This window comes from Leptodactylus fuscus, chromosome 3 (assembly GCF_031893055.1).
Source record: "Leptodactylus fuscus isolate aLepFus1 chromosome 3, aLepFus1.hap2, whole genome shotgun sequence".
NCBI lineage: Eukaryota > Metazoa > Chordata > Amphibia > Anura > Leptodactylidae > Leptodactylus > Leptodactylus fuscus.
Window position 1 is genome coordinate 76,589,463 of NC_134267.1, and position 17,376 is coordinate 76,606,838.

The 17,376-nt window shown below is 40.3% G+C and overlaps 1 protein-coding gene across 1 annotated transcript in view; it reads right to left on the bottom strand.

Moving 5' to 3' along the window:
* Positions 1-510: 510 nt before the first annotated feature.
* Positions 511-17,376, bottom strand: part of LOC142197487 (uncharacterized) — a 30,895-nt gene continuing 14,029 nt past the window's right edge. Inside the window, exons 3-4 of the mRNA XM_075267787.1 lie at positions 10,534-10,998; positions 511-2,925 (exon numbers count right to left, since the gene is read on the bottom strand). Of these exons, the coding sequence (XP_075123888.1) occupies positions 2,383-2,925; positions 10,534-10,998 (1,008 nt within the window). The 3' untranslated portion in view covers positions 511-2,382. The remainder of the gene's footprint in view (positions 2,926-10,533; positions 10,999-17,376) is intronic.

Below are 17,376 nucleotides of genomic sequence, written 5' to 3' on the forward strand. Positions count from 1 at the left end.
CGCCCATGGCTAATTATCTGCTTGCGGATCTTGTACCTTGCCATTGAGTTGTCATTTGGTAATGTACAAAAAAAAAAAAAAAAAAAATCCTATAAGGGAGATGACAGCATGTAGCCAAATCCAGCAGCGGTGGAAACATGTCTGCCAGTGCCATCATCATCCAGGCTTGTCATATACGCTTTCCCAGGCAGGTCTTTTGTATGCTGGGGTTGCATATCAAATGGAATTCTTACTATTGCAGCTAAAATTGACACAGTTGCCAGGCTTATCTGCATTAGAAACATCATCAAATTCAGTAATTTCATAATTTCCCCCACTCTGTTCTGCCTCATGGCATTGGAATTCCTCTATGTGCCTTTAACAGCAAGACTACCAGTATCACAGTCCCTGCCACTACATCAAAAAAAAAAAACAACCCAAAAAAAACGTAGCTGTTCTCATCAAGAAGGAATATCTGTCAGCAAATGCCACTAGAGAATGGGATTATATCAGTGAAGATAAAGGAGAAGACGTGGTTAACAGTACAGAAAGACAGCATGGCAAATTATATGTTACAACAGTAGAAGAGGAGGAAAACACACAGAATCCCAACTCAAGATTTGAGTTTCACTGCATTCAAAATGTTTTTATTCTCAGGAAGTACGATAACACTGCGACCACTGATGGGACAGTCAAGACCAGAAGTAGTGTTGCCATTGCCACCCACTATTAATACTTGTATAAGAGTTTCCTCCTTTTGCCTGTTTTTTTTTCTCCATTCATTTTACTGCATTCTCCTTAACTATAATAGTGATTGGAAAAAAAAAAGATTAACACTGTGTATGCCATTTTCTTACTTTTTTGTAAAACATAAAGAAGGTGAGAAAGAAAACTCATACTCACCTGGCGCTTTGATATCCACAGCCTTTGGTCCGTGCAGCGCACACCATGCCTTTAGTGGCAGAAGTCCTGAGCTGCACGATTGGCCTCCATAGGCACAGGAAAGGTAACAAGGATGTGTGTAAGGCTTGGTTCACACATCAGTATGCCATCCGTCTGTTTGAATTCAGTTTGAGACTAAAAACAGACTGATTCACACACTGATTGTATACTGACACCTTTTTATGCTGATAGCAAATGCTGTCCTTCCCTTAGAGGACAGATAAGGGGATTAAAAGTAGAAAATTGTAAACAGAGTAGAGATAAGGACATTTATTATATGAGATAAGGACATATAATAAATGTCCTTATCGGGGGGGGGGGGGGGGGGGGCACACGGTGGCTCAGTGGTTAGCACTGCAGCCTTGCAGTGCTGGAGTCCTGGTGTTCAAATCCCACCAAGGGCAAAAAACCATCTGCAAGGAGTTTGTATGTTCTCCCCGTGTTTGCATGGATTTCCATCCCATATTCCAAAGACATACTGATAGGGAAAAAATGTACATTGTGAGCTCTATGTGGGGCTCACAATCTACATTTAAAAAAAAAAAATAAATAAATAAATGTCCTTATCTCTACTCTGTTTACAATTTTCTACTTATCTGTCCTCTAGGGGATGGACAGCATTTGCTATCAGCATAAAAAGGTGTCAGTATGGGGGCGTTCACAATACCATCTGTGTCCGACAGGTAGTGTCCGCTCCTAGTGTCCGTTCAAAATCTCTCACGGACATTAGGAGCGGACACTAGCGGACATGTCGGGTTTTTCTGTCCACTTGAAAAGTCGGACATCTTTACATGCGGACAGAGAAGGAAGGGCACGGAGTGCAAAAGAATGCACCCGATGTCCATTTAAATAAATGACAAGTGTCACGGACACAGCTAGTGTCCGCTCCTAATGTCCGTGAGAGATTTTGAAAGGACACTAGGAGCGGACACTACCTGTCGGACACAGACGGTAGTGTGAACGCCCCCTATACAATCAGTATGTGCATCAGTCCGTTTTTTAGTCTCAAACTGAATTCAAATGGCATACTGATGTGTGAACCAAGCATAAGTGGTATACACCACAGCATCAGTAACACGTTTGGTTTTTTTGTTTCACATTTTCCGCCCTCCTTCCTGGGTCTGAAATTCATGGGCAACACCTTTAATGCACAGGTACAAGAATCACAAGTGAAATAAGGCGTTACCACCTGTCTACATCCATTTTTTTTTACCCTAGGATAACTTTGTTCAAAGCAACAGATTTTGTGCAAAACTTCTATAACAATAATTTGGATTATTTCTCTCCGTAAAGAAACTTTATATAAAGCTGTAATAATTATAAAATTTAATATAAAACAGGAAATGCCAATTTTATAATAAAAACAAGTTAAATTATATCCTAAGGAACAACTTTAATTGTAGTGTCCGAATAAAAACACTAAAAAGTGTTGAATGTCATATTGTTACAAAGGTGCACTGGTTATAAATGTTCTTCTTTGTATTGGGAAGGTTCTATACCATGTGAATTAGGCAGTGGAGACATACAAAAAGATTGATTTGCCCTCATCCGTGTAGGACTACAGCTATATTCATGATTAATGGAAACATAATCTTGACGTGGGGAAGTCATTGCCTGAGTATTTTGAATACTATAGTCCACGGAGTTAGAGCAACTTGGTGGTTGACCAGCATAGTGTGGCATCTGAAATAGGGAAATGCTAGATTCTTCTGTGAGTTTTTTCATCATCCCTTTGAACAAAATATCAGTTATGAGAACTTCTGATAAAAGTCTTTGTTTGTCATCCATTTTGCGCAGCTTTGCAGCAACTGTGACACCAAATGCATCAAACTCATCTTCTTTTTGGTTTAAAACAGCTGCAGCTTCAGAAAGCAGTTGTCGGCTTAGATCATCGCTAACAGGCTTTCGTTTTTTCTGGCTTGACATTACAATGGGTGGTTGCTGCTGCTTCTGTTGGTGGTGTTGTACTTCAATGACTTCTTGTGGTGGAGTACGAATGCAAACCTAGAGATTAGGAAAATAAAAATAGTTACAATTGATTGGCAGGGAGTAAGAATAAAAGAGGAAACTTGCCATTATATGGGTTTTCTGGACTGGGGGCAGATTTTGATAGGATAGGTCATTAGTATCAGATTGGTGTAGGTCTGACACGATCAGCTGTTCCAGACAGCCCCCAGACACAGTGAGCAAAACGCACTGCACAATGTATAGCTCTGCTGCTATTCAAGCATTTCATTGACCCGCATATATCGGATTCTGAGGATAGGTCGACAGTATCAAAAATGGTCCCGAGCCTGGAAAACCAGTTTCGTATCAAAGCATACCAAAAGCTTACTGGATAAAATAATCCTAGCTATAAATAGCTATGATCATATTCGCTAATATTATAACTATATAAAAACGCATATCATATTTTAAGTCATATATTTACTTTTACATGCACACATTTTGCTCAAAATCATGCTGTCATTACCCAAATGTAGGATCTTTGCTGCTAATATAACACGCATAATGAGTACAGAAGATATTTTGAGCAGGTCATAAAATTTTACATTAAGTGAATTTTTCTGAAAGACATTCTTATTTTCAATGCTGTATATAACCAAACTGTAAAAATGATTGTTCTATTATTTTGGCTAGTTAGGGAAATAAAACCAAAAAAAAAAAACACAAAACCCAAAAAACCAACAATACAATATCTATCAAAGTTTAGCCCATTTTGACCACCCAATAACTATCTATCAGATAGAGAGAAGTTGTAGGGTGTTAGGACTGGCAATTGTGAAGGCCAGCGCACCATTAGTGAAGTGTTTTTTCCAAAATGGACGATCCGACTTTTCTGATCGAATGTCATTTAGGTATGAACAAACATCCAAATGGAAATGTGGAGTTGCACCAACCTGCTGAAAGAGGTTGTCATACATAGTCTGTTCATTTAACCCCTTCCCACTCAGGACCGTACTATTACATCACAGTGAGCATAAGTTAACGTTCAGTGCCCTGATAGTATGGCACTAATGTTGCGGGCACAGGATCTTTGTCTGCGGCACTTGGCCCAGGACTAGCTGCTGGAGTATCCCCCTGGATGCCATTATCAATAGCGATCACAGGATCCGGGGGCAAGTTCACCCTCGAGGAGTTGCCATGGCAGCCAGAGCAATGTTTTAGTGGTTTAAGTTATGCACTCCTCGATAATGTCGGTATTACCCATTAGTGATGTGCTTGTGGAAATGACAGGTCCCAAATGTTATATCAATCTACAGCACTCTCAATCAATGCGAAAAAAGTGTAAAGTTTATTTAACACATATCCAATAGTTTTCACAAAAACAGTTAGCATAGCAGCATCACAAGTAGTTTGTGGTAGACAAACATGTCCAAACAGACATTTCAGTCCTAAATTGGACCTGTTTCAACAGGACATCCAAGAAAGACAAATGCACCCATATTACTATACCACAATCATATATAAAATCAGAATCATCAATATATACATCATCCATAATTATTTTTATTCATATACAAATCAAACATCAAAAGATATAATAATGGTAATAAAAGTATAGCCCTATTCATTACATAGCTAAATATTTCCTTAGTCATCTAGAATACCAAGATGTTAAATAAAATCCACCTCATTTTAACCCATTAGCTAAATATAACTGGCAGAGGTTCCTATTCCATATCTAGCATAATGATCTTATCTCACCAATATAGGCAATTGCACAAAGGCATTTACCTTATTTCCCACTCAACATATTATTCCTCAAAGCATTCATCCCAATCCCAAAATAAAAACAGGACAAAAAATGCACACAAAAGAATGGTATGATTTGTCACCTACCAGGTCTGCATGATATGATGTAGCCACTGCTGCCAGATATCACAGATGGGCACAGCACATGCTATATAGGTGTGTTAAACAGTCCATTTCTGATGACATCACTCCCACTGAATCAATGGCATGTTCATGTGACCACACCTTGGTCACATGATTAGTCGATAAGAAGCCACCCACAGGGATGGGCTTATGCTAAGACATCATCAGGTAATGACCATGTGATTGAAACGGAGGTCCGATCACATGGTCAGATTATACTAAATGCGCCCACTACTATAGGCTGTGTTACAGTAGCCAGAAATAGCCAGTCCATTTGGGAGTAGCTAATAAGATAGTTACATTTACAAAATAATATAATCACGGTAATGGTCTACACATAAAGAAACATTGGGGGCAACACGGTGGCTCAGTGGTTAGCACTGCAGCGCTGGAGTCCTGGGTTCGAATCCCGTCAGGAACAACATCTGCAAGCAGTTTGTATGTTCTCCCCGTGCTTGCATGGATTTCCTCCCATTCTACTAAGACATACTGAGTCAGGGTTAGGTCTTTACCTTTCTTTGACGAAACATGCATGTCGTGTGACATGCTCATTTTTCTAATTTCATTTTATTATTCTCTATCCGGGGGTTTTCCACTAGGGTGGCCATATATATAGGGATAGGTTCCTGTCAGGTCATGAGTTATTAGGGCCATGGTCCCGAGTTAGGCCCATAGGGTCTGATAGAATCGCATTCTGTCTAGATACTTTGCGGTTTCTGTACCTTCCCTATTTTTCAAGTTGATATGGTTCCCATATATTCTGGTTAAACCCGCACTTGTGGTCTGGTGTGCAACATTACAGGTACCTCCACATTTGCCACATCATCCGATTGGTGAGTTCCTTCGGTTTAATTTTCTGGAGGCCGCCGTGCCTGTGTGGTTTATTGACCCATTTGTATATCTTGCACACTTACCTACATGTGTTATCCTTTCCCTGGGTGTTCTTAGAGTTTTTGATCTTTTAAATAATTAATATTAAAAGCTATGTTTTAGCCTATTTATATATTCTATTCCTCTTGGTGGCCCATGACATACTGATAGAAAAAAAAATGTACGTTGTGATCCCTACATGGGGCTCACAATTTACATTTAAAAAATAAAATAAAGAACTATTAAGAGGAACATTCCATGGGTCACATATTACTCATTTCAATAATGATGAACAGATTAAAACAGTTGTTATTTATCCAAATGTATCCCAACATATGAAAAAAACCTCATGTGACCAAGGTGTGATTACGTGACCATGCCATTGATTCAGTGGGAATGAAGTAATCAGAAATGGATTTTTTTTAACAGACTTATATAGCATGTGCTGCACCGATCTGTGATATCTGCCCGCAATGACTACATCATCTCATACAGACGTGGTAGGTGGCAGAAATCATAATATTCTTTTGTATGCATTTTTTTTTTATCCTGTTTGTTTCTATTTGGGGATTGTGATGAATGCCTTGAGGAATAATATGTGGTGTGGGAAATAAGGTAAATGCCTTTGTGCAGTCACCTATATTGGTGAGAGAAGATCATTATGCTAGATATGGAATAGGAACCTCTGGCCGTTATATGTAGCAAATGGGTTAAAAATGAGGTGAGTTATTTAACGTCTTGGTGTTATCAATAGATGGCTAATGAAATATTTAGCTATATAACGAATAGTGCTATACTTCTATTACCATGTATATTTTCGATATTTAATGCTTCAATTTGATTTCTATATGTATAAAAATGATTATGAATGATGTGTACATTGATGATTCCGATTTTATATTGGATTGTGGTTTGCTAATATGATTGTGTTTGTTTACCTTGGATATCCTGTTGAAAAAAGGTCCAAAGACCGAAATGTCCGTTTGGACATGCTTGTCTACTTCTATTTGTGACGCTTCTATACAAAGTGTTTTTGAGAGAAAGTATTGGATGTGTGTTGAATAAACTTTACACTTTTTTTGCATTCACTGATAGTGCTGTGGATTTATATAACATTTTAGGAGGCCAAGCAACGGCCTCCTGACTGCCTATGCACTTTACACATAGGGAACCTATGTACAATGTGCTGCAGTGTTATGTATTGCAGAACATTGCACTGGGGATCAAAAATCCCAGGTTCAAGAATACAGTAAAAAGTATAATAAAAAATAAAAAAAATTAAGTTTAAAAAAATAAATAAAAAAAGTTCAAGAACCCAACTTTACATTTAAAAAAAAAAAAACACATATCATAAACAAATATAATTAAACAAACATGTTAGGTAACGCTATTTGTTTATAAGTCCCCACTATCCAAAATACAGTTCATTTACCCCATACAGTGATCGTCGTAAAGAAAAAATATATATATATACACCGCAATGCGCAAAATGTATTTTGGTTACCTCGATTTCCACAAAAAATAGCAAAAAAAAAACTGACAGTGAGCTGAATTCAGTGTCATATTTTCAATAGTATGTAGCATGCACAATGTAAGAGGTCATCAAAGGGCCTCAAAGTATGGGAGATACACTAGAGCGAAAAAACACTCGTCAGGCTGTCTAGAATGTCAGACAAATTGTAAATACTTATTACACAGGATTAAACTATAAGATTACTGTTTAGCCCAAAATGCATTTGGCCCAACAAACTACATCAAAGAAAGAAAGAAAGCAAGGGAAACTTTTTTTTTCTACAGAGTCAGTCAGCAGTTCTGACATTTTAAAACCACTGACAAAACTAAACTGCTGATAGAGAAAGCAGTTGATGGGGATGTTCAGGATCTGATAGACTGTATGGACTAGAAGCTCCGTACTGTGTTTGGATCTCCGTACACTGCAGCGGTGGTGCCTGAAACTGCAGCCTAGCTCCCATTCAATTGAAAAGGAGAAGGATTGCTTTCGGCCCTGAACAACCCCTTTAAAAGGGCATTTCTTGCCCCAAATGAACTTTTTATATTGAGGATCTCTGCACAGGATAGATCATCAATATCTTATCTTTGGGAATCCAACACCCAGAACTTGCACAGATCAACTCCAGTGGATGGGGAAAGGAAGAAACCTTCTCCTATTAAAGTAACAGGAATGGTGCTGCAGCTCTGTCCACTGTGAATAAAGGACTCCAGGGAATTGAATTACTTCAATAGGAGCAGCCTGCACATATCATATACTGATGAGCAGATTGGAAAATCCCTTTAATGCATACTTATGATTTTGATACTAGTTGCATAAGTTAGAAATAGAAATTCAATTACTCTATTGCTGCGATTGCAAGGGTTCCGGGTGCATACTCTGCATTGTCCGTGAAACATTTGCAATTGTGGTGTGTGGTAAATTAAAGGGAACCCATCACATGTAAAATGCAGTGCAGTCTGTAAGTTATAGAACAGGATCAGATTGACATCTAGTTTTAGTGTGAACTAAATAACTGTTTCTAACTAAAGAAATAGCAGTAATATAAGAATAAATGACACATTTATAAATCTGCTCCACAAACATGCAGACTAGACTACATTTTCCCTTTAAAATTCCTATTTCTGGCTAATGCATATTCTATGATCATCATTCATATAGATTTTTCACGTTTGGAGTTGTCAAACTGCTGCAATACTCACTTTTTGTTTTCTTTCATTATCTCCCTTATATAAATTTTTACATACAGTTTGCTAAAATATTGTTTTAGTTTTCAATCTATATTATGCCTTACAAAAAAAAAAATAAAGTAAAGGTATAGTGCAATTCCTAAATGGTAATTTTTGCTTATGACATTTAGACACAAATACCCTTGATCACAAAGAAGTTCAGTAATCTAAATAGAAAAATCTTTTAAGTGGGATAACGTATAGAGAAATGTATCTGTATGAGTTTATTTTACCATTATCATCATTGTAGCGTGTTGCGATTCACAAATTAGCATTGAAAAACCTACTATAGGCTGAAGCTCCACATTGTGGAAACACGGCTTTTTTTGTTGCAGATTTTGTCTGTTTTTTTGAGTCAAAGCCAGGAGTGGATTAGGCAGAATGTAGAAGTGTAAGAACTTCCAATATTTTTCCCATTTCCCAAGAGTTTATACCTAGAAGGTGGTATATCAATCTGGAACCTTCGTCTGTCTCACAAGTACAGATTGTTTGCAGTACTGTGTGCCATGCAGATGATATTTTATAAAAGGTGTGTGCAAAACCAAATGTACTCCATTAAAGGGATTGTACCATTAAACTACTTTTTTTTTTTATAATTACCAATTCCTATTTCTGGCTAATGCATATTCTATGATCATCACCCATATAAATATAGATTTTTCATATAGATTAATAAAGGCTATTCGTCTCCAACCTTTAGACGTGGTCTCCGCCGCGCCGTTCCGTAGAAATACCGGTTTTAACCGGTATGCAAATGAGCTCTCCGCAGCAATGAGGGCGGGCCCCAGCGCTGAAAGGCAGATGAGCGCATCCCCATTGCTGCCCGAGAGCTCTTTCCTGCGCCGCCTCCTTATTCTGCAGCAACTCCGCCTCTTCTGGCTTCTCTTGCTCTTGTAGTTCTATACAGGAGCATAGAGAGGCCACCCCAAAATGGCCGCCGGCTGGCTCCTGTGTTGAACTGCAAGAGCAACTACCCAAAAATGGCCGGCGGCCATTTTTGGGTAGCTGCTCTTGCAGTTCAATACAGGAGCCGGCCGGCGGCCATTTTGGGGTAGTCTCTCTTGCAGTTCAATACAGGAGCTGGCCGGCGGCCATTTTGGGGTGGCCTCTCTATGCTCCTGTATCAAACTACAAGAGCAAGAGAAGCCAGAAGAGGCGGAGTTGCTGCAGAAGAAGGAGGCGGCGCAGGAAAGAGCTCTTGGGCAGCAATGGGGACGCGCTCATCAGTTTTCTTAAGGCTATTCCGACGTGTTCATTAGAAAAAAAAGTAGTTTAATGGTAGAATCACTTTTAAGTCAATGGTGCCTGTTGGGATCTGCTGGTATCGGTTTGCAAACAAATCAGAGAAAGCAGTCAATGCTTGGTTATAAACCGAAATGACAGCAACGGTGTAGTAGTTGCCATAGTATATATAAATTAGTGAAAATTTACTAATAATAACATATAACATGTAATAAGTGGAGATTGCTAGACAAGCTTGCTTTTTGTGTTAAAGGGGTTGTCCCATCACAAGGCTCCTCTCTATACTGCTTGTTAATGTGGATGTAAGACTTTTCCTAAATACATTGCTTCAGCAAAACTGCTTTGTTTGTCCACTATCTTACTTTATTCAATTCATTGTTGACACAGCCCTTGACTTATCTGGTCAAAAGTCAAGTGATGTATCTTGCCGCTGGCTTTGCATATGTAACCCTGCCCACCAATGACTCAACAAAGCAGGAAGAAAGAAGATTTTACAGCAGCGAAGACTGGCGAGTATGCGACGTGGGAATACCCCTTTAAAGCAGACACATTGCTGCATCAACTTTTGGTCTGTAGAGATAAGATAAAGCATATGGGATAAACACAAGGCCAATAGTCAACAATAATCTCTTTAAAATGGAAACCGTCATCATTAGACATGTTGGAAGGCGGATAAAAAATGACGGCCAACAACTCTTTCTGGTCTTTTCACTGTAATAATAGACTCCCATGATGCCAGCTCTGATCCAGCCTAAAGAGTGATGGACCATGCATGTAAAAGCTAAACAAATTCAGTTCATCTTGTCTTTGTTCCTCAAAGTACAGTTTGTTCTGGACACAGAATACACTAATGTTCTGTGACAAAATTCAGTAATGTCATACCTGGGCTATGTGTGTGTTTTCCCCAGCACTCTCTAGGCTGTCATCTGTGTTTTCTTCGTCTTGTCGTACATCATATGTCTCTGGATAGTTCGATACAGATTGTGTTTGCTCCTCCTGATCATTTGTAAATTTCAGAAGGTCAAAGTACCACAAGCGTGGTATGTACACGTCATCACCGGATGCACCAGATTTCCTTGAAGACTCCACTTTCTTTAATTCTTTTTTGAACACTGTTCTCAAATTAGCAATCTTATGTTTTACAAGGTCTACAGTCGCTGAGGGACAAACAGTCTTACAAAGATTTACCAGTCTTTCATATGCTTCGGCTTTTTTCTGTCTGTTGGAATAATCAGCGCATTTCACCTTCCACAAGCAAGGAAAAGATCTGTACATTTCAATAAATTCTTTTAAGAAATCAGGGTTCATAAATATTTCTGTAGACATTTTCTTCTTTGCAATAATTACCTATAAAAATACACTATGAATTATAATATTGCCTTCTTTCCAACATTGAAATAACATACTGTATTTTCTGAGATAAGGTAAAAAAGAAGTTTCAGGAGAACGAACAAAAGTGTGATAATTCTAAAGTTAGGTGACAAGTGCAGTTGAGTTATGGGTCTGTACAAGCTCTTATCAAGCTTTCCTATCCTTATGAAAAGATGAGCTTCTATAACACTGAACGGGAAGAGTTATCGTATGGGTGTGATAACACAGAGGACCTTTAACATTTAGCTTTTATTTTAGACTTCTTGAAGGGGTATCATTTACATAAAGCTTACAATTTTAAATTTTTGAAGAAGGGATATGGGGGGAAGGGTTAAAGAAACTGTAATTTTAATATATCATAATATATAATTAATCTGACCTAGAAATTCTTTTTTTTTTTTTAATTTCTGCATCTGTGTAGCAGTATGAAAACTTTTATTTTTGCATTCATGGGTGGTGCTATTGACTAGATTTTAGGGTAAGTTCACACAGCGATTTTTGGTCTGGAACCTGAGGAGAAGGACACCCAGGTTCCGGATCAAAAGCCGGGTACCCGCGACTGAAAGCTGGTGCTCTGCATCAGCATCCGGCTGCGAAATCCACTTTGGATTAGGGAGTGTCTAGTCCAGAGGAGGGAGTGTCTTAAGAATGAGCATCTTGCTTCTCTTTTTCCGGGAGCCATTTCTTGATTTCAATGGGAGCCGTCTTTTTGGTCAGAATTTTGAGGCGGATACGGCCTCAAAATCCTGACCAAAATGTGAACTTACCCTTATCTGTTGAAAAGATGGGGAAAAAAAAAAAAAAGCCAACGATTTTTGCTTCTATTCATTTTCCTTTGTTCACCAAAGAGCATAACATGTTAATTGAATTCTCTTAAATCAGTACAATTATGTCAATAACTAATTGACATACTGTATCTTCTCTGCCGTGGAAACATCTTAACGTGGCCCTGGAGACAGCGCTGCCTCACCAACCACCTATCGGCAGCAGCTCTGTTCCAGCGGCCTCCCACAGATGTCTTTTACTGAGGACCAGTTAAATTACCACTCGAGTCAATACGGTAAATGACTCGACCGTATTGACTCGCTGCAGCGGGCCTCCGCTCCAGTCCCTCCCTCAGCTACATCACACACCGGGTGACGTGGCCACGTTAGCTCAGGCTCGCACCCGGCGTGTATCGATGACGTCTTACTGCGTCTCAGCACAGGCGGCATCATCACGCCCCCTACGCTGAGACACAGGAGCAGCCGCGGGAGGAGATGAGCAGTGGCGGCAGAAGACTAGCAGCGGCGGCAGCGTGAGGTCGGTAAGTATGAGAACTTAAAGAGGACCTTTCACCATGTCCGGGCACAGGCAGTTCTATATACTGCCAGAAAGCTGACAGTGCGCTGAATTCAGCGCACTGTCGGCTTTCCCGATCTGTGCCCGGTGTGAAGAGCTTACGGCCCGGTACCGTAGCTCTTCTATGGTCAGAAGGGTGTTTCTGACCATTAGCCAGAGACGTCCTTCTGCCTCGCAGCGCCAATCGCGCTGTGCTGTGGAGCCGGGAGAAACGCCCCCCCTTCCTCTGCTCACACAGCTCATCCATAGACGAGCATTATCAGGAGCGGGAGGGGGGAGTTCCTCCCCGCTCCACAGTACAGCGCGATTGGCGCCGCGAGGCAGAAGGACGTCTCTGGCTAATGGTCAGAAACGCCCTTCTGACTGTAAAGCGCTATGGTACCGGGACCGATAGCGCTTTACACCGGGCACGGATCGGGAAAGCCGACAGTGCGCTGAATTCAGCGCACTGTCAGCTTTCTGGCAGTATATAGCACTGCCTGTGCCCAGATATGGTGAAAGGTCCTCTTTAATGTTTGTTTTGTAAAAGGCCGCTACCTGCTAAAGTATTCCCAGCAGGTATCGGCCTATTTACCAACCTCCCCGGGCCTGCTCACTGACGACCCCCGCGTCACCTTATACTATAGGCCGCGGAGGCCAGCAGTGAGTAGGCCCGAGACCCAGCCGCGATCCCACTGCCGCTATTATTATGCTCGGGGGGGGGGGGGGGGGGGGGGAGTATAATAATTGGAGTCCCAGGGAAGGTGAGAGAAAATAATAAAACAGTTTTACTCACCTCTCTCCGGGATCCAATGTTAATCCTAGCTGGCTTCAGGCCTATATGGTAATATCCTAGGCGTCACGTGGTCTGGGCCTTAAGGTAGCAGTAGCAGCCTGTAGTCATACAGGCCTAAAGCCTGTGCTAGTAGTAACAGGCTATTACTACTACCACAGGCTTTGGGCCTACATGGTAATATCCCAGACCACGTGACATCTGGGATATTACCATATAGGCCTGAAGCCAGCTAGGATTAACATGACCACAAACAGAATGTCATGCATTTTCCCCCCATGGCTTATATTCGAGTCAATAAGTTTTCCCCATTTTTTGTGGTAAAATTAGGGGGTCGGCTTATATTCGGGTCGACTTATACTCGAATATATATGGTAGCTTTGTATGTTTAGCTAATTTTGTTAACTAAAAATCTGTTTTTAGATACTTGTTTTTGTATTTGTCCATCACCATCTTTAGAGAGTCAACTTTAAAATTTTTACATTGATAGTTAGTTGAGGGGTTATTTTTTGTGGGAGAAATTGTACTTTTAATTAATACCATTTGGCAGTACATACAACTTTTTGTATTGCCTTTAATTGCATTCTTCGTTCGGCAAGCTAAAGAAAGATATTTCTGGCCATTTTTTGATAATGTTCATGGGGTTGGAAAATTGTTTGTATAGCCCTGGTCGTACGAAAAAAACAATACCAAATATGTATTTTCATTTTTTTTAATGCTGGGGAATAATGGAATTTTTGATTTTTATAATATTTTGAACTTTTTTTTAAGTTTAATTTTTATTTTATCCCAGTTGTGAGAACTAGGTTATGCAATCTTATGAACGCGGATATAATAAATAATAATAATGATGATAATATTAATATATTGCAGAGTATTATGGCTGTCTGCATAAGCTGTCAGCCAGGCTATTAGGTCCCTATTCAAGAACTAGGCTGCCATGACACATCTGCACCCCACAAATAACATTGTGGGAGGCAGGCGGATGCAATAACAACAAAAAAAAGCAAAACAAAAAAAAAAAAACACCTCTTAGATGGCACTATTTTGATTGACTGTGGCATCTAAGGCGTTAAACACTTACAATTGGGGTTCTCTCTGACCACTGGTACTGTAGGAGAGTGTCAGCTATGAGTTACACCCATCTTAGTGCTGTATGCGTATGGAAGAACGTGGTAACTACTTTCCATGGGTGTCTGGGTGGGTTAAATATGTGCCATATCCTTATAGGAAGTTATGTTGGAATGCAAAAGATAAATCAACATAACATCCAAAGATTTTTATGGATCCTCAGTACTGATGACAAAAGCCACACATTGTTGGGAACATATACTGAGCTGCTATTTGAATGTCATTTGTAGAAAAAGATAGTGGAAAACATAAAAACTGAGAATCCTTTCCGTACATAATTGACCCAAAACTCCACTGATTTCTCCTTCCCTAACTTGGTAGCTGATGGGGTGGGCCTAAAAGTGTATGGGTCATTACAGCTGTGTGTGTACATGTAGAGCAACACTATATTTGGCCATTATATAAGTTGTACTTTGCATGGTTCAAAATATTAACCTCTGTGGGCTCTAGCTGTAGTTTACAGTGTTCCATGAGTAAAGATTAGCTGTCATACACAATAGCTTGCAAAAGGATTCATACCCTTTGAACTTTTTCACATTTTGTCAGCTTACACTACAAGCTTAAGTGATAGGTCAACACAAAGTATTAGATAATTGTGAAGTGGAAGGAAAATGATACATGGTTATCCATTTTAATCAAAAATCTGCAAAGTGTGACGTGCAAAAGTATTCAGCCCCCCCTATATCCATACATTGTACAGGCATCTTTCGCCGCAGTTACAGCTGCAACTCTTTTGAGGTATGTCTCTACCAGCTTTGCGCATCTAGAGACTGAGATTTTTGCCCATTCTTCTTTGTAAAATAGCTCAAGCTCAGCCAGATTGGATGGAGAGTGTCTGTGAACAGCAATTTTCATGTTTTGCCACGGCAGGGGAATGTTCACACTTGACATGCGGTCTTTGTGGTTGCACACTTGCGTGGATCGTGCAATGAGCTGCATCGCTGATCATTGCTTTAGTGTGTCTTGGCCTCTGGAGGGGTTAAGTGCTGTGTTAGGACTCTATTCAGGTTGTGGGTGGTTCAGAGTTCTGATATCCAATTGGCCTTCTGAATACTCCTGTTTTTGGCTATTTAAACTCCGCTTTGCATGCTGTCAGTTTTAAACTTAAGTTTCCTACGTTAAAGATATGGTCTGTCTGCCTAAAGCTGCTATCTCACCTGTGTCTGAGTCCTGACCTATTCAGACCATTTCTTGCTGCCTATTCATACTATCAGGATATTTGCTAAGTATTGAGCTTATTGATCCAAGCATAGTTGTTTCGGGTGCAGTGAACCCTGGCTTTTTTACTTCTTGGATTTTTTTTGTAGGGTTTTTTTGTGTGTATTACCAAGTTCTGTTTATCCTATCCCTTTGCATAGTTTCAGTTTTCTGTTTCACATTTATTTTCTCCTCTATACTTTGTGTTCCTCATATTCACCGTTAGGGTTTTCAGTTTCCCTTGTAGGCGAGTTATTTCTCCGGCTGTGTTGGCGCCCACTCAGGTTAGTTAGTTGGGCCCACGGCTACTTCTACTGTACAAGGCAGGGATTAGGAGCATCACACACAAGATATTCCAAACATCTCTTACTCTTGATTTTGTTTTTTCTTTTGTGTTTCCTCTTAATTTTTCAGTCAAGTGTATCAGTCAGGGGCCAGTCCATGGTCAGAGATCCCCAGACCATAACACTTCCCTGCCCCTGCTGAAGAAAAGCATTTCCACAGCATGATGTTGCCACCATGTTTCACAGTGGGGGTGGTGTATTCAGGGTGATGAGCAGGGTTACTCTTCCGCCACACATAGCACTTTGCATTTAGGCCAAAAAGTTCAACTTTGGTCTCATCTTACCAGAGCACCTTCTTCCACCTTCCGGTTTGCTGTGTCCCCTATATGGCTTGTGGAAAACTGGAAACAGTACTTCTCATGTCTCTTTCAACTATGGTTTCTTCTTGCCGCTCTTCCATAAGGCCAGATTTGAGGAGTGCATGACTTATAGTTGTCCTGTGGACAGATTTTCCCACCTGAGCTGTGCATTTCTGTAGCTCCTCCAGAGTGACCATGGGCCTCTTGGCTGTTTCCCTGACCAGTGCTCTCCTTACTTGATGTCAATTTAAGTGGACGGCCATGTCTTGGTAAGTTTTCAGTTGTAGAATACTTTTTTCTATTTTTGGATGATGGATTGAACAATGCTACTTGGCATGCTTAAAGGTTGAGATATGTTTTTATAACCTAACCCTGCTTCCTGCTTTAAACTTCTCCACGACTTTATCTCTGACCTGTCTGGTGAGTTCCTTGGTCTTCATAGTTCCATGGTTATCTCTAATAAACCACTGAGGCCTTCACAGAATAGCTGTATTTATACTGAGACTAAATTACACACAGCTGGACATAACTAATTAAGTGACTTCTGAGGGCAATTGATTACACTGTATTTTATTTAGGGGTATCGGAGTACAGGGGGGGCTGAATACTTTTGGATATCACACTACTCAGATGTTTATTTGATTAAAACCATGTATCATTTTCGTTCCACTTCACAATCATGTACTACTTTGGGTTGGTTATCACTTAAAAGGATCCTATCATTGGATACCATTTTCTCGATAACACGTCGAATAGCCTTAAGAAAGGCTATTCGTCTCCTACCTTTAGATGTCTTCTCTGCCCCGCCGTTCGGTACAAATACAGCGTTTCTTCGGTATGTAAATGAGTTCTCTTGGATCACTAGGGGCGGGCACCAGCGCTCAAACAGCACTGGGGCATCCCCAATGCTGCGAAAGAACTCTCCAGTGACGCCTCCATCTTCTTCAGGACCCGCCTTTCTGCACGTCTTCTTCCATCCTGGGTTTTCAATTTTCTAGGCCTCAGGCAGAGCCGACTGCGCATGCCACAAGAAAATGTAAGCGGCCATTTTCTTGTGGCCCGGGCATGCGCAATCGGCTCTGCCCGAGGACTAGAAAATTGAAAACCCATCCACCTGAACGGCGGGGCAAAGAAGACATCTAAAGGTAGGAGACGAATAGCCTTTCTTAAGGCTATTCTGACGTGTTATCAAGAAAAAAAAAAGAATATCCAATAATAGGATCCCTTTAAAATCTCAATAGAATACAGTGGCATGCAAACTTTTGGATGC